A 23,255-nucleotide genomic window follows, 5' to 3' on the forward strand; every position below is an offset into this window, starting at 1 on the left:
TAATGTCAAAACAAGGAGAGTCAGGTCTCAGTGTGCTGACAGAAGATCAGAGTTGACACTGTAAAGGGGTTGAATCATCCCAAAGTTTTTGTACCTGTGAAAGTCACCTCCCTCCCAGTCATAAACATTAGGACCAGCCACACAAGACTGCTTTTACAAAAGAACATCTTTTCTAGGAAGGGTTATTTTTTAACTCATAAATGTTTGTGTCATTATGACAGTAAACATCTGGTGTTTATTTTTTCTCAGTGTAAAAAGTGTGACTCTAAAATCAATCTTAAAAGTATGTGTAAATATCTTAATGTGAATTCATGGACAGCTCAGCTGTTACCCAAACTGTTTTATGTGTCATTACAGTGGTGTGTATAATTTGCAATGACTCCCTAAAAGCTTTAATGCTTTGAAGAAATTATGCTGCCACCCAAGCTGCCAAGAAAGGAGTATTTGACTTCTTTGCAGGTGTGACTTGGAGACAAGCTGGAGAAATGTACCTCCAGGTCCCACAAAAAGGTTTTGTTCTTGTGTAAAAGCAGCAGTAATGGACAAGATTATATGACATGTTGATATTTGATACTCAGATTGAACCATAGAGCTTTACATGATGTGTAACAGTAAAAACATTGACTTTAATGAGGAAATTTTTTTAACCTTTATATTAATCATAAAAAGTACAGCATATGCTTCATAATTAGTTTGTTCTTTTATTTCTTTTTTTTTTTTTACAAATCTCTCCATAAAAAATAGATTTCTGTACAAAAATGTTATCTTTTCTTTGCACCTACTTCAAGTTCAGCAGCACATGATGGCGGTGAGAGATGACAGCGATGAAAATGGAGTTATGATGCTTTAAAAAAGCAAACAAACAGAAAAAACAACACACGAATGCTAATATCAGCCTCCAGTTAAGGACCTGCTATTTGTCAACTTATCTTTGTGCCATATGGGACAGCAAAACAAACATTTCAGTACACCCTAAAGAGGGAAGTAGGGCTGCTGTCAACCTTTGGTCAAATAAGATGCAATCAGTTGTGTTTTGTTTTTCTTTCAAAGATCTAATGCAGCATGAGAAGCTTGTCCTGTCCACACTGTTAAGATGAAACCGTATCACTAAACATGACTTGGTAACTTGCACAGTTCCTTTGTAAGGAGGACTGCTCAGGAACATCACCTTGTTCTCCAGCAATGAATGTATTTAAAAGTTTGGTTTCACAAGTAATACAAATAATGTGTGCCATAATCTGTCATGAGTTTTCTAATCCTTTTGTTCTTTTGTGGACTGCTGATAACACCACTTTAGACAGAGAGAGGGAAAAAATCCAAGAAACTTTCTCTCAAATTGTGTTAAAAGGCTCAGCAAAAGAAGTGACATTAACATTTCAAAATTAACTATATATATATATATATATATATATATAATATAAAACATTTAGAAATTCCAAAGTGGGCAAACCTATACATAGGATGTCCAAAAAACATCTGTACTGAAGAAACTCCAAAGCATCCATAAGCGAAGATGTGACATGTTTGGCTGAACATCATGTCTTTTCTAAAAGGATGATTGGTATCAATCATCAAGTCACAGAATATCCTCATCTGTACAGTCTTCTCACTGCCTTAACAACTGGAAACAGCATCAGTGATTTAAAAAAAAAAAAAAATAATGCTACTCAGGACTTTCTGCTCAAAATTTGTATATTTAGTCATAACATCTGTCACTACACAGCTGGTTTACAGGAGAAACATTGAAGGGTTAGTGGGTGAAAATCTGTGTTGGCACTCAAAATATTGAGCTCACAGAGCATCCATGTAAACCTAAATAAATGTTGTAAAAACGTTCCGATTCTGCTGTAAACTTGACAACTGAACTAAAACGTGAAATATAACCTCTAAAGTGCTGTTCTGTAGCTAGACTGAATATTCTCTTTCATGCACACAAGGAGAATCAGATCCTTGTCTATAATTAATAAACACTAGGCCCATTATTACATCTGTGGAAACAACACACCCTCTAATTTTCAGTAGTTATTATGGGCTCTTGACTCCATAGGAAATCTCAGCTGAATTAATTAAATCAATTAAAAGAGAAGAACTCTTCTAAAAAAAAAGAAAAATAGAGCAGGCTCATGATAATATGAGCAGACGCTCAACTGTTGTTTACAGATGTCTTGTTTATTGCTGTGTGGAGATTTTGAATATGTGTCTTCTGTCTTGTTAAAATACTGCAACTGATGTTTTCAGATTTCTACTTCCTGTGCATCGCACTGCTGTCACTCTGAAAGCATGTCTGCAGGATATGGTTGGCTTTTTAACAGCCATTGTCAGTCTGTTATTTAGTGTCAAACATAATCACTATTTAGGACATTTCAAGTGCAGCATTCAGGTCTGGTGTAGAGTAATTTTTGACTAAATGAGCTGAAAATGTAAACAGACACTGCCACTTTCCTGTTCGTTCCTTCTTGCTTATCCTTATCTCTAAACAGGTGATTGTGACAACCTTCTCATGCAGATTTCTCTGTTTTTTTTTTTTTTTGCTTTTCTTTTATTTGAGTTCTTGGTGAAATTCTCTAATTTGACTTAATCTGGTCTGGTTGGAATGTGACAAATGGTTCTTGCAGAAAATCATCATTTTGTCTTTTATGAGACAACTCTTGTGCATTTCTTCTCACCATCATGCCGTACGAGTGAATGAAAGAAATGAGACTCAACGTTTTTGTGGTGGTTATATGGATTGTGGTTGGATGACTGACAATGTGGAAAACAAATTAAGCTTTAATTTGGACAGCACAAAAAATGCTGGATGTTTAAAGTTAATGCCATAATGTTATGAATGAAGCAGGAAACAGACCTGAAGACACACACTGAAAGCGGTTACATCTGTGATCTACACCAAGTGCAGCATCTTTTGAAAAATAAAATATCTTGAGCAGACGCTGCGAAAAATAACAAGCTTGGTAAGTGATTTGAAACTGATGAATTTTATCCGGTCTTGCAGGCTCATGGGTGTTAAAGTGACATTTTAAGTTGATATAAGTGGGCTAGATTGCACTTGCAAAGCTTGTGTATTTGTTGCAGTGATGATCCAGCATTGATAAGCAGGCTTCGACTTACTGCACACGAGGTATTTTTTCAAACAATATGGGGTTGGGGAGGGGCTCAAGGGACAATAATTGTTGACAACCATAATTGTGCATGTTGTCTTCATACTGTATCTGTCTTATGCCTTAGGCAACCACTTCTCAAACAGAAGGAATGCAATGTGTACACATTAAAAAGGTGTGTTCAAGCAACTTTATGCATAAGCATCAGTTATGTAATGTGTTGAAAGGATGCACAATAAGGGCAGAAAGGAACACATCTTTCTAACACATCTTTTTTTTAAAAAAAGGCTTTGAGAAACAATCATAAGTTGTTTCTGAAAACTAATTCTGTTTGCTTTTACCAGTAATCAGCTGAACATTTGAGTCCATATTATGAATGGGAGGCTCTGCTTTTTTTTTCTACATGCTGAGCATGAGAAACAATAAGAGCTTTCAGAAATGGTTAAAAATTCGTTCTTGCCTGGTGGTCCACAGGTGAACATTACCCAACTTTCTGGTTGGCTAGCATGTTGTCATGGCAACAAAATAAACAACAGTATAACATGTGGCCACACCTGAAAACAGGGAGCAAGAAATATAAATGTGTATATACAAACACTGTAACCCTGTATTTAGTCATTTTGTCATCTTTTTAAAGATATAACTTTTTGAATAAAATTTTCTCTTTTTCTGAATGACTTTGTTATTCAAACCCATGTCAGACCCCCAAAAAATTATTCTTTTCTTTCCATAACCCAGTCAAAGAAAAATAAAGAAGAAAGAAAACAAACAAACAAAACAAACAAACAAAAAAAAAAAAAAACACTAGTGCAAAATTTGTGCGGTTTATATAAAGTTTATATTATACCAGCAGCAGTGGTTTGGGAAGTCCCAATGAGCCACTGGGTTTTTAAACACAAGAGTCTGTTCATCAATATCTTCACTGAAGAAAAATGCCAGCAGAGACTATCAGAGACAGCCATTTGCCTCTGTTTCCACAGCAACAAGTCCTTGTATCGCTTCTTGACTGAAAGAAGGGTCTGACTCTACTTTTGTCTGTGTCCATTTGTTCAATTTCTGTCAGTCAGCCGGTCTGCTAAAAAGTTCAGCTATTTTTGATTTTGTGGCTGGGGAGTACACTGTGGAAAAAGAATCAGTCTTCTCTTGACTGATAGTCAGGACCAGAATAACAAGAGGACAAATCATTTCCTGGATTTGGCCACAGCTGATTGCTGCAGTCGATGATCCTGACAGCTTATTGCCTCCAGGCTTCCACTTGTTCAGCCACCAAGCACAGAAATGTGGCTAGTCCAGGAACAAGAATCTTTGATTGTGTTTGACAGACCTCAGGAAAAAAATTAAATAAAGAAAAAAAAAATGGAAAAATACTTTATTTATCCCAGAGGAAAATTCTAAAACCCCAGGGGGAAATTACAGTTACAATTACCAACCAGTCCATAGTGTGCACCAATAGGGCAACGCAAATGTCTAGTATGTGGTTCAACATAGTCTACCTTCTGCTACAGTAGAATACCATGCAGGACTGTTTTAAGAGTAAAATATATTTGTTTAATATTTGGAAATGTTGAAAATTCATCTAAAGCCACTTCAGAGGTGGTTCTGTGGACTAAAAACCTAGGGGAAACATGTTTTTGCAAAAGCTTGATTTGCTATGTTTTAGCCTATTTAGTTGCAATGTACAGTGTGTTGTTCTAAAAGGCAAAATAGTGGTGAAGGTAAAGAAAAATACAAGAATCCCTTTGAAAATCAATTCACTGACAACAAAACTTAGCCAACTCTGTGATTGTCCTGCTATATTAAAACTAATCCAGCTCTCTAAGTAGGCTAAAACATTCCAAACTTCTCTGCAATTTCCATTTTACCCCAGCTGGTTTAGCTTTATCTGTCTTTACTTTTTTATTAAAGAAATTGGTCTGGCTAAACTTGTCACGGCACTGACTGCATTTGGTTGTCAACTCACAGCAGTCTGTATAACAAACAGATTCCAGAGGCTTGGAAGTCCAGTAGGAGGATGTTGGTCCAGCACCAGTGATGTATTATGTTTACATGTAGGAGCCAACTAATGTCTGGAAGGACTAAGTGGTGGAATAGTCTATGTGCTTCCCCTGAAGGTAAAACCTCACACTGGGTGAACCCATGTCCGGTCTGCAGCAGGGGAGAAAGTAAGCCTATACCACTGTGCAAATTTAGCATTGGGACATAGCTTTAGATTGGGAAAAACAACTACTTACTTTGAGAAAGGAGTGAGAGGCCGTAGGACTCTAGCCATACAGAGCCCCATCCATGAGGCAATAAGGCCAAATTTCTTCAAGAATTTGACAAAAACTGGATGAGCATGCATTTGGAGAGACTTCACCAAAATAAAATTTCTCTTTGTTTCCACTTGTTTGAATTGCAAAAATGTTTAAGAACTCCTGTCCAAGCATTGATCTCTGGAACAACATACTTTACGTTGTTTACTGACCTCATTGTCTACCCTGGTGTGTACAGGTTTGCTGTTCAGTCAAGAAGGCATTAATGCCATTGTTCAGGAAGGAGGTGGAGCTGCATTATTGTGCAGATTATGCTGACAGGAGACCAGCATGTTGCACAAAGGCTGCCCATTGGGACATGTCCAAGTTTGTCCTTTTTCTTTTGTTTGGTTACGCCACACTGCAGACTGCAACTCGGAGGTTGGCCTGAACCACTTTTATAGGCAGTGGCAGGTTTGGTGGACTAAACCACTGTGCAGACTGTGTTTAGTGTGGTATCAAATCGAACTGCCTTAGCCTCAGTGGGCTTCATGTTGGTATCATACATTGGGTTTTCAAATGATGCCTGACCATTGGAGCTCTCATGACCAACATAGCCATTGAACTGGACCTTTGGACGTGTCCTGAAAAAGAGAAAGAAAACACTGCATTAAAAGCACAATCTTTCTTTCCCAATTAAAGACTGTATTAGATGTTTAGAAAAGGAAAACATTGTAAAACCACAACTCCACAGGCCTCTGAAACACAAAATGACAAGTAAACCACACAATTACTTTATAAATGTTTAAGTTTGGTTGGTTTTAATTCTAAGATTCCTTGTTTGAATATTCAACAACAACCACCAGTGTGTACAGTGGAAAAGATGAACTCATCAGTGCCATGTAAAATTATCACTTGTACGTTAGTATAGAAACATTTGGAAGTGGGTATAACATGATCTGATTTAACAACGTGAATATAAAAATAAAAATGTCTTAATAGTTTGAGTTACTATTATTAGTAAATTATTAGTGATGGGCAGGATGCAAAGATCTGAGAACCTCAAGAGGTTTGCAGTCACAGACAACATTTACAGAGGTCACAGACTTTAATCTATTTATTGTGTATGTGGCTTGTTTACCATCATTGTTAATCAAATAAGGCTAAAGAGATGTTTAGTCCACAAAGACATTTGAGGAGATGAACAGATTCTGAAGTGGTTGTGCACTGTTCTACTGTGTGGTCACACCTGCATAAACATAACCTTCATGCAAGAGTCACCATGAGAGAACCTTCTACCTCGTGACCATAAAACTCACTGAAGTGTGTAAATGAATGTCTAAACAATCCTGATGCTGTGAACTAATGATTGGGGAAAAATATTATTTGAATGTCATGGAAAAAAAACAACAACAAAAAAACAAACAAACAAACAAACAAAACTATCTTTTAAGCATGGGGGTGGGTTTATCATGCTTTGTGTATATATATATATATATATATATATATATATATATATATATATATATATATATATATATATATATATATATAGAGAGAGAGAGAGAGAGAGAGAGAGAGAGAGAGAGAGAGAGAGAGAGATTTTTTTGTATATGTATATCTTATAATTGGATGCATTTGTTGCACTGATTAACTAATTGTTGGAGAGGGGCTGCATGCCAAAATCAGAGAACCACATTGTGATTATGTTCAGCATGACATAGCTGAATGGACTGTAAGTATTTAAGATGGCTTGACTATGAATGTAGAAATCAATAGCCTCATCAACAGTTATTAAAATGTTTTAATTGAGCAATTCAGTGTGTGTGTATCGATGTTTTTTATTATTTCTTTGGTTCAACATGCAATCCAGTGCATTACTGGATTTGAATGTCTTCTTTCTGACATTAGTTAATTACGCAAACATTACAGTCTGTGACGCTTGCTTAATTAAAAAAAGGATATCAAGATGAACAGTAGCCTTCTTCTATTCTAAACACATCTCAACATCAGTAATGGACTGTGTCAATCTGCAGACATCCCTAAACGAGCAGTGCATGTACAACAGCTAAAGAATCTCACAGCATAATAAAAGCACCTAGTGGAAAGATGTTCCCACACAAGACCTGAAAAACTTTTAACTGGCTATAAAAGGGATACTTGCTGACTTCATATGTATATATATATTATATCGAAAGGGTTTACAATAAAAAATAAAAAACACAATTTTCACAAGAAAGGAAAAAAAAAAAAAAAAAGCATAATCTGTAACTTTATACAATTTGTAAATCAGGTCATCTGAGTTATTCAGAGAGTTGCTTAAACCTTTGCATGACACTCTGTGTTAATTTGCACTGCATGTTCTACTCAGCACCTTCAATTTCCCAAGTGTTCAGGAAGATGAATTAGATCAAGAATAACCAGACAGCATAATGTCCCACAACCACTGATGCATAAGAGTAACACTTGCATATGTTTAAAGATATAAATGAACAATTACAAGAATGTGGATTATATTTATTTTATTCTCATACTGTTGTAAATCTAAATCAATTACTTACTGTTTCATAATGACAATTAAAAAAAAGAGTCACACTCCTGCAACAGTTCCATTTATATAAAATGTAAGAAAGAATTATAGCCAAACGAGATACAAACTGCTGAGGAAATTATGGCAGGAGTGGGAATATATATCTTAAATGATTGCTTTAGATGTTCAGCTTCCCAGCACGCATCAGTTGGTCTATATGAGTGTTTTTGTGTTGTTCAGACTGTGTATCTATATGTGTATAGGATACAGTCTGATCATTGAATTAACATTTTGAAGAAATTTACTACATGGATTGAAATGGATACACCATGAAATATGACTATCCCTCCTCTCCTTTGTCTTTTCATAGCAGATCACACTTTTGGATAATCAGTTCCTATAATCCAGTTAGATATAATCACTTACTCTCAAACCCTGCGGAACTATTTGCAGGGAGGAATGCTGCTGCTGTTTGATTCTGACCTCATTAAGAGTGTATGTACGTGTGTGAGTATATGTGTGTGAGCACTGGTAGAAATCCAACCCTGGGGAACTACTAAGCCTATCCTGCATGTTCAACCCATTACTTTACAAAACTGCTCATACTAACACACAGCACAGACCTCCCTGCATGGCAGAGGTTTAAATCACTGCACTGGTGGTGGCTGTAGGTGAAGTGGTTTTGTTTTATTGGTAGAATGAAAAATTGTACACATAATTGCCTTGACAATATTATAGATTATCTACTGACATATGGACTATTGCACAAAAAACTGCAATGCATGCACATGCACACCTAGCTTTAAGTTTCAATTTAAGGTATTACTTTGCTTTTGCATTAAAGGAATAATTTCCATTTCTGTTGGCTTGACATTGTATTAATGAATATGTTTAACCATAGCAGCAGAGTTAAGTGCCATACTTCACAAATATTATCAACTATGGATTAAAGCAATGTTATATGTAAAATATGTGACAGTAGACGCTTGGTTCTTAAAAACAGAAAACTGGAGGAGAAGAAGTTGGAAGATCCATAATGGGAGGAAAATAACTCTGTATGGGAAGTCCGATAGATAGCTGAAGTGGAAGCTGACGATATAAACAAGTCCTACCAATGGATAGAAAGGGGTGGACTGAAGGACAGCACAGACGGTAATCATGGCAGCACAGGAGGAAGCCTTGGGCACCAGAACAACAGAGGCCTAGATCTACCACAACAGGCAGAATCCCAAGTGCAGGCTGTGCAAAAAAGTCCCTGAAACAATCCAGCAACTAACAAAAGGGTGCAAGATACTGGCAGGAAAAAAAAAAACACACAGAACTATCATGGTCTGTGGGTTTGGGTTTTGTTAGTCTAGTCTATTTGAGTTCTGTCTTTTATTTTGTAGTTTTTCCCCTCTGTTTTGCCTTCTGCTTCCTGTTCATTAGTACAACCAGGTTGATTTGCTCATTTGCGTCACCTGCTCTCTATTAGTTCACCTGTGTGTGTGTGTGTGTGTGTGTGTGTATATATATATATATATATATAATGTATATATATCCATTGGTTTCATTTATCCATGGCCAGTTCACTGTCATGTACTTGTCTTCTTTCCCCAGTGCTCATCTTCATAAGGGCTGTTTGCCTCCTGCCTTGTCAGCCTGCATTTGGGTCTAATTCCTCCACCAATCGTGACAGGAACATCATAACCAAGTAGCCAACATAGGCCCTGATTATTAAAATCCCTGATAAAGCAAAATTGCACAGGTATGCAAATACACTGTATGTGTTGTGTGTTTATGATTTGCCAAAAAAGTTGGTGCAATTAATAACAGGCGTAAACAAGGATTTGGCGTGTGTTGTGGTTTTGCCATGGAGAGTTTAGAAGCAGAGCAGGAAGGTCGCAAACCCAAAATTAAATTCAATCTGATGTATAGATGTTAGTCGAGGAGGCAAATAAATATATTGCTGAGCTCCAGCAAAGAAATCTAAATGTCACCAGTATGACTTCAATATGGAAGAGTATTTGCTAAACAGTAAATACAGTTGGCAAAACTACCAGTTGAGTTTAAGAGGAGGTGAAAATATATCAGACTAAGTTCCAAAACAAATTGCTGATAATAAAACCTCTGCAAATAAGACAGGTGGGGGCCTGCAGGGGTTGCCTCTGACGAACATTTAGCAACTGGTGCAGCTCACATATTGAGAGGAGCAGATGACTGGAATACTGGGAATGATGCACTAGAGCTGATTGCAGAGCAAGGTATGTTACAAAACAATAGTTTTTAATGATGAATGAAAACTTTCAGCCCAAAACATTTTGATTAAGTAAATGCATTAGGCGTGCGCTGTGCGTGCTAATAGGGGCGCCTTACAGCGCATACTCGTCAGCTGCCAGTGCTGTATCTGGACTGATGATGGTCATCAATGCCTTTAAGAGAGGGATTGAAGATGGGGTAAAAGTGGTGGTGAGGGCTCTCAATGCCAGCAGACCCAGAGCAGCAACAGACCATCCTGTGTAACAAAGCATTCAGCATAGCAATACAGTCATATGTTCCATTAATCTTTGCCTCTGGCATTCCAAAAATATTTACACATTCAGAAAAGATGTGGTCTCTCTGTTGCCTTTGAGGTGTCTAGCCTCCTTCTTGCAACAATAGCTGCAGACATTTCTGCGTATAGTTGTGCCAGTTACAGCCTACCTTTCAGACGTGCTAAATATAGAATCAAAATTAGCTAGTGTGTCCTTTTCATGTTTGGTAACGTTGTGTGTGCTACTTTGGTCTATCTGCATCTCCTCCTCCCAATATTTCTTGCTTTCTGGTAGAAAACGGCCATATTGCATGTTCATCAAGGCAACCACCCTAAATGAATTGCGGTCTCACATTAATAACATCACCCGGTCCGCCTATTTCCACCTACGTAATATTTCTCGTCTCCGTCCTTCCCTCACTTCCCAAACTACTGCCATTCTTGTTCACAGCCTGATCACATCCCGCATTGACTACTGCAATTCACTTCTTTTTGGCCTCCCCAATAAGTCCCTCCAGAAGCTGCAGCTCCTCCAAAACTCTGCCGCACGTGTTATCACTCGGACCCCCATTGCTCATCATATCACTCCCATCTTGCAACAACTCCACTGGCTCCCCATCAAACAAAGGATCATCTACAAAATACTGATCATCACTTTTAAGGCACTCCATAACATGGCTCCATCTTACATCTCTGATCTCCTTCATCCACACACCCCTTCCCGCACACTGCGTTCCTCCCATACCCATCAGCTTTCCGTTCCCCCGGCACGTCTGGCAACAATGGGGAGCAGGGCGTTTAGTCGCTCGGCTCCTCATCTCTGGAATTCCCTCCCTCCTGATCTCCGTACAGTGGACTCCTTCCTTCTCTTCAAATCCAGACTCAAAACTCATCTGTTCAGACAGTCTTATCCCCCCTAAGTCCATATACATCTTTCCACAGTGTTTCCTTCCTCTATCACTTATTCTGTTTTGTGCTTTTAATGTTTTGTTTACTTTTAGTGTCTTATGTTTGTACAGTGTCCTTGGGTGCTTTGATAAGGCGCTTTTTTTTTAAATAAAATGTATTATTATTATTATTATTATTTTGTACATTTAACAGAAGTAATCCTTAGTTAGTAAATCAATGGCAACATGCTTGCGCCTGTGTTATCAAGTTAAAAACATGTTTTTACACACACAAATCTTCAGATCAGGCCCTACAGTGTACAGAAGCATCTGTGCGGAATATGGACTGGAGACCCCTAGGTCACAAAGGGAAACATTTCTCAAATTGGTGGAGAATTAGAGGTCTAAGATCCTGAGGGACTTTAAAATACAGACTGACGATATGTAATTACCAACCAACTGGACATTGTGATCATGGATAAGCAGCAGAGGAAAGCTGCTGTAATCATTGTAGCCATCCCCAACGATGGCAGGAGCCCCCCTTAGCTACACTGTAATTCCAACCCTGCTTTCCACTAAGAACCATTCAGAGTATACTCTGGTTAACAAAAGTCATCCTCTGAAACAGCCTTGTGTTATTTCTGTCAGGGGGATGACCAACAGTGTTGTCCTTTTTGAACATAAGTGGGCATGGCTATAAGAGGGCATTCCGGGCAACTTCTCTGTATTCTGCAATTATTATTGGTTTGTAATTTAAGTGTTTTTCCTGTAAGGATCGAATTCTCATTTTATAGGACACATCACGATATCAGAGTAAAACTGGTATGATAAAAAACTAACAAGTTGAATTAAAACATTTTTTTCTCTCGTAGTTACTGCAGCTGCAGTCAGAAAATGGGATGGTAAGACCACAGGCCATCACGATACAATTGTCATGGCTGGTCATCTCAAACAAACCCCTGGATGGTCTGGAGGTGGTAACTATGCAGCAAATAACAGATCATTATTATTTTATTTTAGCTTTGTTTTTACAACTTAAAAATTTCTTTTTTGCAGTTATATTTCACCATGTGGAAAAATAAATTTTAAAAGTTAATCATGATAAAACAGGTATAAAATGTTTTGAAATAATTCAAATTTTTTCTGATAACTGATTTGCTGAAACAGCTGTGAAAGGACATATTTTCTTTGTTGTGAAAAATATATGCTCACCTTTCACAATTCAAACTGACTAAATGGTGGTGTGGCGGTTAGCCCTGTAGTCTCATAGTAAGAGTCCCTGGTTTGAGCCTCGGCTGGGTTGTCTGTATCCACATGTTCTAGTAATGTGTGGGTTCTATCTGGGTGTTGTGTCATTCCTTATGATGGAATGGTGACTCCTTCAGGGTGTATCTGGCCTCTCCGCTATTAGCTGCTGAGATAGACTCCACCTCCATGCAACCCTACATTGGAATATGCGGTTATAAACAGTGGAGGGACTTTTTTTTTTATTTGAACATCTTTTCTGCATTGTAATAAAGACATCTTTTCACCTTTCACTTTTCCATCAAATTACAATGTTGATTAGACTTTGGGCAAAGCTGTCTTCACAACAGACTTGTGCTGAGTGGGTATAGATGTTGAAGTTTGAATAATCAGATTTATAGTGAGTTAAAGATTGTTCATGATGGCATCATGCTGACAGAGAGATGACAATGAGATCAAAGACAAAATAAAATGCCCTTACAACAGCTTTAGACGACTGCTGTTTTGACACAGTAGGGCTGCACTATGTTGAAAACATTCAAATTATCTATGAATTTATGTTTTTCAAATAAAAAATATCAAATATCACTCAGATTACCATTAGCTGATCTGAGGAGTCCCCATGTACTGTTTACTCTAAACTGATTTACACTCTAGCTTTAATCTAGGATTACAGAATATTTAAATTCAGGAAACTGTTTTTTTTTTCTTCTTCTTCTTATTGTAACTGTGCAGCCTTACTATACAGCAAACTAAAAACAAGAAATGAAAGGTTTGACAGAGGATGTGGCGGCGGGCGGAGGTCTGGTGGCTGTTTGAACCAGATGGATGACAGGTGCCAGTCTTACCTGCCGCCAGGCCCCCAGGTGTCTTTTGGTCTCTCATTGTCATCTGTGTCAGCAGACAATGCCCTGCATACAACCATCAGCTTTAATGTACATCATCTAGCATTGCATACCGCTAAACGGCAATCAGATAGTAGAACAAAAATGTGTAATAATGACACCACTAACAAGTTAGTTATTTAAATTGAATAGAAATGTGCTAAATGGACTGTTGATGATTTTGTATAACGTACTTCGGATTCAACTTGCTAATTTGATAGTACAGTGCATTACAAAGCATGTTGGTAATTGTGGAACAGAGAGTATTTATTCCTGGACAAAGGGTGAAATTATATCGATACTATCAATAATACTCAAAACACTAAGACTCTGCGCACAGAAAACTCTAGGACATCGCTATTATAAATGACAAGCCAACAGATAAATGTGTATTATTGTCTAATGTTAGATGAATGACATGACTTTAAAAAACTTTTGAGTGCAGAAGTCTGTAAATTCCTCTCTGTAGAATCTCATACAAGTCTCAAACAAATATAATGATTGGTTTTTATCCTCAGAATAGTTCTAAATTATCTGTCATCTAAGGGCATTGTAAGTCTTTTGTTCACTTTGTAGGCATAATAATTAATATTTAAGGTCAATCAGATTTAACCTTTATGGTGTGCTTAGAACTTTAGAGCTATAATTACATCCTTTAAGTGTCTCTTAATCTGTCTTCCTTAAAGTGCATCAGACAGCCACTTTATACACTCAGTTTTTTAGTATTTTTTTAAATAACTTCATCAACACTGGACTGGAAGACAGAAACCAGACAAAGTTTATGTCTAGTTTTGGTGCCACCCCCTCTGAATGTTAAAGCTTCCTCCCAGTCACGCAGACCAAAAGTTAGATGGAGCCAGAGCTTGACAACAAGACGGCCAATGGATAATATTGACCATATGGTGTGACAACTGTCTTTTGCAGTGGGTATACAAACTTAAAGCATTGATTTGTTCTTTTTTTTGTTGTTGTCAGTTTACTTTTACAATGGTAAAAGTTAGGTTAGAAAGGGTTTTTTGTGCCATTAATCAATCATAATAATAACATGAGATCAGTAAGGGATTTAATTTGTAAATGTAGCCATTCTTCGCATTCAGGATGACTTTCTTTGTATCATCCCTTCTTTTCAATGTTAATAGTAGTTAAAGCTGTGTGTATAGCAAGAAGAAATCTTGTTTAGGTCCATGACCAGATAATTTTGTGCTGCTGTCACATGACAAAGTGCTAGTTGCCAAGCTCTATCAGACAATTATTAACTAAAGCCTTTAAAGAACAAAATGTAATGGAACACTTTCTCTGCAAAGAGGGCTTTGCAATTGGAAGATATTAAATAAGGTAGATATTCAATGTTTCAAGGAGACAGAATGTAGAAAATGTAGAGAATAACAGGCATAAGAATATATTAAGGTTTACTGAAGGTTTACTCTCATACTTAATAATTTCCTTTGACATTTTTCTGGCATAGAGATCAAACCATTTTTTAAAAAATATTCCTCTAATTTCTTTATTGTTCACGGAGATAAAGGGCAAACAGCTGTTTTGTATTCTGCTCTGCAGATTATGTTTTTTTTCTCTGATGAATTGACATTGAGAGTACAGCTTACCTGTGCTTATAGAGGTAGAAGGCAAATCCAGAAAGGATGAGAGCAAAGAAAGGGACTAAAATGGCTGCTGCCACAGAACTGCTGTTTGTGTAGGGGTTTGATGGGTCCATTGCCATGGTTACAGGACCTAAAGTCACACATACAGATATACCAGCATATGCATCAGCTCATACATCCCTTTGTGCATAAGATAGATGCTTCCTGCATTGGTAGTTTCTATTCTCTGCCTCCTTTGTTCTTAAATACATTTATTCTACATTTATTTTACACTGCTATCTTTATATTCAATATTTTGTTTTATTCTCAGTGTTGCCAACACAGTGCGTTGCTATGGATTTAACAAACAGACCAACCTTGTCTTGTCAGATGGAACTTGCCAAAATCTTTACTGTGAATGTGTCCCTGGTAGACAAAGGTCTTCTGGTCGGACTCTGCAGTAACCTAAAAGGAAAAATATCATCAGATAAATAGTTTATCTAAAATAAATCACAATTCATTGGCACTTTTGATATAAAAATCCAGTGTTTGTTGTAATTAATAATTTTAATATATTTTTTTACATGTTTACACTTACATTATTTAGTTGATGTCGGTTGTGTGCATTGTTGTGTACATATTGTCCATGTACAGCTGGAGTCTGTTTTACTGTATGTCAGGGCACTTTTGCAAAAGCAATCCTAGATGTTATATAACCTTAATCTTCCTAGTTGAACAAAAGGTAAATAGTGTGCTGCTTATTTTTAAATAACTATAATACTAAATGCATTCATTTGGAAGATTCAAAGACCATTTATTTTTGGAAATTTACAATACAGTCTATAAATTTGACATGTCACCATTCTCCTGTCCCTTTCTCTTCCTCTTTCTCTCTTTACCCTTTCTTATAAAAGCATCAGATGTTTTACCCACACATTAGCAAGTAAAATTACAGGTCAAGGCAGTAAGGCTATCCCACATTTCAGTCCTTGGACCAGAGTCCACATAACCACATTTTCAGATATGATCCTCATGACCTTTCACACTAACATTTCCTACTGTTTCTTTCTCCTTTCAGACCATTAATATCTAACATACTCAAGCTAAGTTAAACTGATTTAATGTGTAAAAAAAGTAAAGACAGAAAAAAGTTTCGAAAGAGAAAATGTAGCTCAAATAGCTCAACAAAAACTGAGCTTGAGGCATTGCTTGAGTAACTCAGGGTGAAGAGAAGGCACAATCAATCATTAATTGCTGCCTGTGTGAGAGACAGGCTCAGTCCAAAGCTATAAGCTTACAGAAAACTGAGATTCTTGGTCATTTATGTGTTTTTACCAAGAGGTGTACCACTGCACAATGGTCATTTTCATGTTGAGAAATTCAATGCATTGTATAAAAGGAATGTCAGCAAAAATAAAAATCTACTTTTTTGCTGCACTGGTGGAATATTCTTTAAAATTATACAGAAAAATACCTATACATTTTATCACTTGGGACATGCACACTAAAACAAAAGAGCTGAGGACAAATACAGTGAATTGAAGATACAGGCAATGATCACAGCCTCCCCCTTTGTAAGTCTAATAGCCACAAAATATTTAGTTGTTCTCATTAATGTCCCTGTTCTGTAAATACAAAATAGGTCCAGTTTTATAAGATGAACATTTAATTGCAAAGAACATTGTGGACTTATGCACAGACAACGTGCAAAAAAAACAACAGCAAAAACAACGACTGTATGAATTAATAGAAATTAGATGTTGGCAAAGAAATATTTTCAACATTAATAACATCCTGCTAAATTAAAATTTCAGTTTTTTAGTATTTGCTTTTTTAAATCAAATAAATAAGAGTTTCAAGTTTAGAATTGCTACATACTGCATGCCAGTTTTCCATAATTTCTTTTTCAATTAATGAAGAATTACTGAGTACAGAATACAGTACGATGAAAGAAACAAGTTTGACTCACATCTACCATAAAGAATCATCTTTTGGGGTCTAACCAACTTAGAGTCATGTGCAGCATCTCAGCTTTAAACATGCAGCCAGAATCCTGAGAAACTACTCAGCAACCCAAAGAACTAGAAGATCTGTAATCGATATGGACTAATAGTGTCCTGATCTCAACATCATGGAGTCTCACAGGGCTTATGTGAAAAGACGAAACAGCTCAGATCCACAAAAGGGTTACGGACGTTCTTCAAGATTCTTAAAACAATCTACCTGCCAGGTACCTTGAAAAACTGTGAGCAGTCATACACCTACGAGAGTATATGCTGCTTTAAAAGTGATGTGTGGTTTTATAAAATATTAACTTGCCTTTTTTTTTTTCTTTTTCCTTTCTCTGTGTAGCGTATAAAGTGATGTCTCTGGAAGCATCACTTTACTTTCAATGCCTAAAACTTTTTCACAGTACTACAGCTAGTGAAATATCTGCCCTGCTGGGTGAACTGGGCAGAAAATATCACTAATGACAGATGGTTCTTAGCTACAACATGCAGGAGATGCATCTGCTTCCTTAAACACTTAGTTAACTCTTAGATGTTTTCAATTTGAAGCTAATTATACACTATACAAACTTAAAACACCAACAGAAAGTACAAATGTTTTGAGGCTGTGTGAAATGTAAATAAGAACAGAATGTAATAATTTGAAAATCTAATAAAGCCATACTTTATTCCCAGTAGAACATAAACAACAGCTCATATGCTGAAAAAGAAATTTTACCATTTCATGTAAAATATTAGGTTGTTTTGAATTTGATGGCAGCAACACATCTAAAAAAAGATTAAAAAGGGGGAAACAAATAGCTGGAAGAGTAATTCAGCCACTAATTAAGTTAACTGGCAACTGGTCAATATCATGAGTATAAAATAAGCATTTCAGAGAGACCGAACCTCTGAGCAGAGGCTCACCAATCTGGAACAAACTGCCTCTGATAAATGTGAAGGAATTTCAGGTAAAGCTTTTCTTAGTGTAAAATTGTGAAAACAGCCACCATCTACAATGTATACTTTAAACAAAAGATTCAGAAAATCTAGAAGGACTCTGGATGCTCACGATCTTTTGGCCCTCGTATGGCACTGCATTAAAAACAAGCAGGATACTCTACTGTAAATAATAGAACTGGCTCTGGAACACATCCAGAAATCAATGTCTGTAAACACAGTTCACTGTGCAATCCACACATGTAGGCTAAAGCTCTATCATGCAAAGAATTAGCCATATGTGAACACCATCAAGAAACGCTGCTGTCTACTTTGGGCCAAAGCTAATTTAAAGTGCTCTGAGACAAAGTGGAAAACTGTTCTGTAGTCAGAAAAATCAAGACTTGACATTCTCTTTTGAAACCAGACTAAAATGGAGAAGGATCATCCAGCTTGTTTTCAGGGAGACAGTTAAAAAGCCTGGGCTTGTAATAGTGCCTATGGAGAAGTCACCTTACATATATGTGAAGCCACCATCACTGGTGAAAAGTAGAGATCCTGTAAGAGTAGCATTCACTTCAGTTTTTAATTTAGATTAATTGGAACAGCACCAATTCACAAAAAGTCATTAAAAGGCATTTTACAGACACAATCAAATTCAAGCCAATTCATTGTTATCCAAGTGAAAAAAAATCACATAAGTCCAATTTCTAATAACTGTGTTCAAACAAACCAATAAAGAAAAGAAAAATAAAGAAAAAATAGTTTTTAAAGGGGGTTGTATTGAATCTTTCCCATCCATAGCATAGGTTCCCATCCAGACAATGTCTCTTTTAGCAAAGGTTTTGCATATTTTACAAAGTCAGTGCTAAACCACATACTGCAACCATCACAACAGCATTGCAGAATAAGAGTTCAGTTGCTGAACTGAACTGAACTGCCTGCAGTCCAGACCTTTCACTAACAGAAAACATTCAGTGAATCATGAAAGGAAAAATCCATCAAATACTCAGGATACTTGTGGGTTGAAATATTTTTCTTTTTAAAGATATTTTTCTGCCAATATATTGAACATTAGCTAATGTTTCCTGTGAAATGGTAAAATGTGTCAGTCTGAACTAGAGTTGTCGCGATTATAGATTGTCATTGTATGAAATAAATAATTAAGATTTCATGATTATCACAGTTATTATGTGTTAATTTTAAGAAACTAAAAATCACTAATATCACATGAACACTCCTTTTAGGTCTTTAAATTTGATTTATTTCTATCTTTTGATGCCAACACAACAAAATAATTAACAAAAAAACAAACAAACAAAAAGAAACATTCCCAATAAATCACTTCTGCCCTGTAAACAGTATAAAAAATCCTAGATATTAACTAGATTTCTCTCAGAGAAAACAGAGGAAAAAGGCTACAGGAGCTCTACCAGGACTTGAGAGAAATCGGTTAGAGAATTATGAAACACAGAGAAACATCTAGCTACCTTTGACTTCCAGCTGCTCTTCAGCAGAATAACAGCTGATTGAAACATACTAGAAATGTGAAAATAAACAAGACCATATATCTGTAATAATATGCCATTTCTTCAGCATTACATTGCAGACTGACGACTAAAAGACATCAATCTCATGCCGAAGTCGATTATATTTGAACTTGAAAATTATTCTGAAAACAGACGTATTTCGGTTTTTCTCATACGCATAATGTAACGTTCAGTGAACACATCATGCTGTGCTGTAAACGCAACCAGAGTCGTACAAAATTATAAAATTACTAATGACATATCATTTAGTGTTCATTTACTTTTACGTTAGTGTAAAAAGCTGGTGATTATCCTGCAGGTGGTGGAACGTATTTGATGTATTCCCCCCTCCTTTCATCCTTTTTTTTTTTTTTTGTAAATAACAAAAAAAATAAATAAATAAAAATTCATTAAGGATGACTTAATCTGTTTGTATGAGGGAAATAACTCACAGCCACACTTTCGCATGGAGGCTCGCCTTTTCTGCAACTTGCACAGAAAGAAAACAACACACCACACGTGGCAACTCACGTATGTGCTGTACCTTTGCTTTCACTCTGTGTGGAAGTTGCGTAGATCAGCTGTTATGGTTCATAACGTCACAATAATGAGAAATTTGTATTGGTAATTGTGGACCTAAATTAATTGTGAAATTAAGTAATTGTGACATCCGTAGTCTGAATAATGGATGGCCATTTTAAGTGATTTCTTAAGTTGACTAATCAGACCAATTAAAACGGATTAGTCAATTCGTTGTGACATCACCATTAAAGCATGCCCACCACCCTCACAAGCATTTTTTTTTCTAAGATTTGTGGGCTTTTAGTGACCTTATTGTACAGTAAACACCAGCCCACTGCCTATTAGCTACCATAAAAACAATTATTTTTATTGATCTATCTAGTAATTTTGATTCTGAAGGACAATATGTTTGTGATGGTTTAGTAAGTGAGTCCTGCTTGTGTTGGTAGAACCATGGTGGGCTAGCTTTATTCCACATAATGTGCATTTGAATTTGTTACCCAGTTGAGTGGGATACTGCTGTGCTGCACTGTAGTGATGCGCGGGTCGGGGTTTTTTCCGACCCGCGGGTCCCGCTCTTTTAAAAAAATTGGACCGCGCCAAACCGCCCCGCACCTCCGCTTCTATTTTTTAAAAAAAATGTAGACACTGATTAAGGTCTTTATTTTCAGTTTGACAAAAAATAAAATTAATAGATAGAACTAGATATTTCAGAATAGTAAACCACACCAACCCGCCCTGCAGTGAAGCGAAAATTCTTTGACCCGCCCCAACCCGACCCGCGGGTTACCCGCGGGACCCGCGGGTTAGGGGGCGGCCCGCGCACCACTACTGCACTGGTCTGTTGCGTCCACTACTGGTGCAAACTCTGGCAGAAACAACACTGTAAACTTTAGTTGCACATCTCTGAGTAGTGAAACAATAACGAAAACAAAAATGAGTACACTGTCAAAATAAACAGTAGTATTCCAACTAATCGGACATCCCTGATTTCATCATTTTATGTTCTTTATGTTAATTGGTTATTCTAAATTCTCCCTAGGAGAGAGTGTGGGTGTGAATGGTTGTTTGTCTGTCTGTGTTGGCCCTGCGACAGACTGGTGACCTGTCCATGGTGTACCCTGCCTCTCACCTGCTAAAATGCTGGGTTAGGCTCCAGCTCACCCGCGACCCGTAATGGAATAAGCGGTCAAGATAATGGATGGATGGATGGATGTTCTTTATGTTTTATTAGGAATCAGGTTTAAAGTGATGAGATTTGTACATCATTGCATTTTGTTTTTATTGATCTTTTAGACAGTGTCCCAACTTTTGTGGAACTGGAATTGTACATTAAATTGCTGAGACAAATCAAATTGTCTTTTTGTTAGGAAATAAATAGATAAATAGATTGGTCTTTTAAAGTTGATTATTTGCTCTGTTTCATGCCAGTACATTTTAGATTTTTAACTTTAGGATTCACATAACTTTTGGCCGCCTGTTCCTGATGACTATGATTTAGTAAAGATTTCTAATACCACTGTTATGGTTATAATAATACAATTTTTAAAATACTTCCAGTCTCCCGTTATCTAAGAATCTGATACATAGAATTTGAAGATGTTACAGTTATACAGATTTCTGGCATTGCATGCAGAATTTAGGTAAGATGATACTGCAACATTGCTTCAGTGTTTGACAATTCAGTTATTCAATGACCCACAACTCATTTAGATCCTGCTATATAACTGTGTTGCCTTCAGACATCTTAAATGCTTCAAGATAAGAGGTTTTACTTACATATCCATCCATGGCCCAGTTGTCATTTTTAAATTTGCTGTAGTAATGTTCAGTTGGCCCCTTCACCTGGTAGACCTTCAGTAATAGCTGGTTTTCCTCAGACTTATATGTACCTGGAAAGATAGAGACAGAGCACTGAGATTAAACACAAAAAAAAGCTAAAACACACCATCTAATTAACTTCAACGATGTCAGGCAAACTGAGTAGTTGTGTGACAGAAAAACAGACACCTTGACATTTTTAGATCATCATACTTTCTTTCATTCAAGAAGCTTGTGACACATTAGTTGGGGAAAAATGACATTTAACCTTCAGCTACATTTGTCTTATAAGTTAAATACACAACAGACTTTAAACAGATACAATTATGTTACTTTAAATTTGTAGTGTGTCTCTTACATGGACTTGTCATATTTAGGAGCATCAGGTTTTAAAGTGTAATTCAAGTGTTTAGCATAAATAGCATAGCAACTTTTTTCTTGCCAGTAACTTTTAGGCAATTAAAACAGTTGTGGCACAGTTAAAGGAAAAAAATACTCTCTTTAATTCAATTTTCATCATTACTAGAATAAAACAAAAATCCTCTCATCCACCCCAGGGCTTAGAATTTGATAAATTGAACTTAACCTAAGAACCTACAAGAGCTTGTAGAACCACATTTAGTAGAGAAACTTAAAACGTTTTAGTAGAAAAACAAACAAAAACTTAATGCTGTGAAGTTTTTGTTTGTTTTTGTTAATTTTGATTTTTTTTTTTTTTTTTTTTTTTTTTGGAGAAGTTAAAGGTCTCCTTACAACATTTCAATAAGGTTAAGGTCTGTACTTTGACTGGACCATAGAAATACCTTGATTCTTTACTTTTATATTTTTGCTGCTGTGCTTGGGGTCCTGTTTCATCAAAGCTTTAGCTGTCATGTGGATTTTAAATTTGACCTAGAATACTTGATATACTTGGTATAATCTGGTATACAGAAACGTTCACAGAGTTCTTATACCTGTGTATCTTTAGGATTTTCGAGCAGTATAAAAATAATATAATTATAGTTGGAATCCCAAGAACATCTATAACTCATTGAAATGACAAACTGCTTCATTTTGAATAAATTCCTTAAATAAAACTTGAAAAACTTGAATGTTTTTGAAAATGTGAACTATATTGCAACATGAGCCCCAGAGGGATTTTATCAGCTTGGGCCTTTATTAATTAAAATGTATACAAATTAAAACAAATCAATCTGAGTCGTATATGTTTTGCCTTTTAGTCAGACATCTCCACTTCGGTCTCATTTGCCCAAAGGACATTGCTCCAAAATTCTCATGGTTTGTTCATTTGCAAAGTCATGCTGCCTCCTTTGTTTCTCCTGTTGCCTGTATTTTATGGTCTGATCTCGGGGTAGAGATGCTGGGATGTCCTGGGAAGACTCACAACTGTTGAATATTTTCCACTTTTGAATAATCTTTGTCACTGTTGAATAATGGAAAAATATAAAGCTTCATTCATTTCTGTCTTCGAGGTATTTTAGCTAATAAT

The 23,255-nt window shown here is 36.5% G+C and overlaps 1 protein-coding gene across 1 annotated transcript in view; it reads right to left on the reverse strand.

Annotated features, from left to right (window-relative positions):
• Positions 1-2,520: 2,520 nt before the first annotated feature.
• The window catches only part of LOC121640431 (CUB and sushi domain-containing protein 1-like), a 344,948-nt gene continuing 324,213 nt past the window's right edge, over positions 2,521-23,255 (reverse strand). Inside the window, exons 70-74 of the mRNA XM_041986178.1 lie at positions 21,725-21,837; positions 15,345-15,432; positions 14,992-15,118; positions 13,352-13,414; positions 2,521-5,973 (exon numbers count right to left, since the gene is read on the reverse strand). Of these exons, the coding sequence (XP_041842112.1) occupies positions 5,814-5,973; positions 13,352-13,414; positions 14,992-15,118; positions 15,345-15,432; positions 21,725-21,837 (551 nt within the window). The 3' untranslated portion in view covers positions 2,521-5,813. The remainder of the gene's footprint in view (positions 5,974-13,351; positions 13,415-14,991; positions 15,119-15,344; positions 15,433-21,724; positions 21,838-23,255) is intronic.

The sequence above is a fragment of the Melanotaenia boesemani genome, chromosome 1 (assembly GCF_017639745.1).
Source record: "Melanotaenia boesemani isolate fMelBoe1 chromosome 1, fMelBoe1.pri, whole genome shotgun sequence".
NCBI lineage: Eukaryota > Metazoa > Chordata > Actinopteri > Atheriniformes > Melanotaeniidae > Melanotaenia > Melanotaenia boesemani.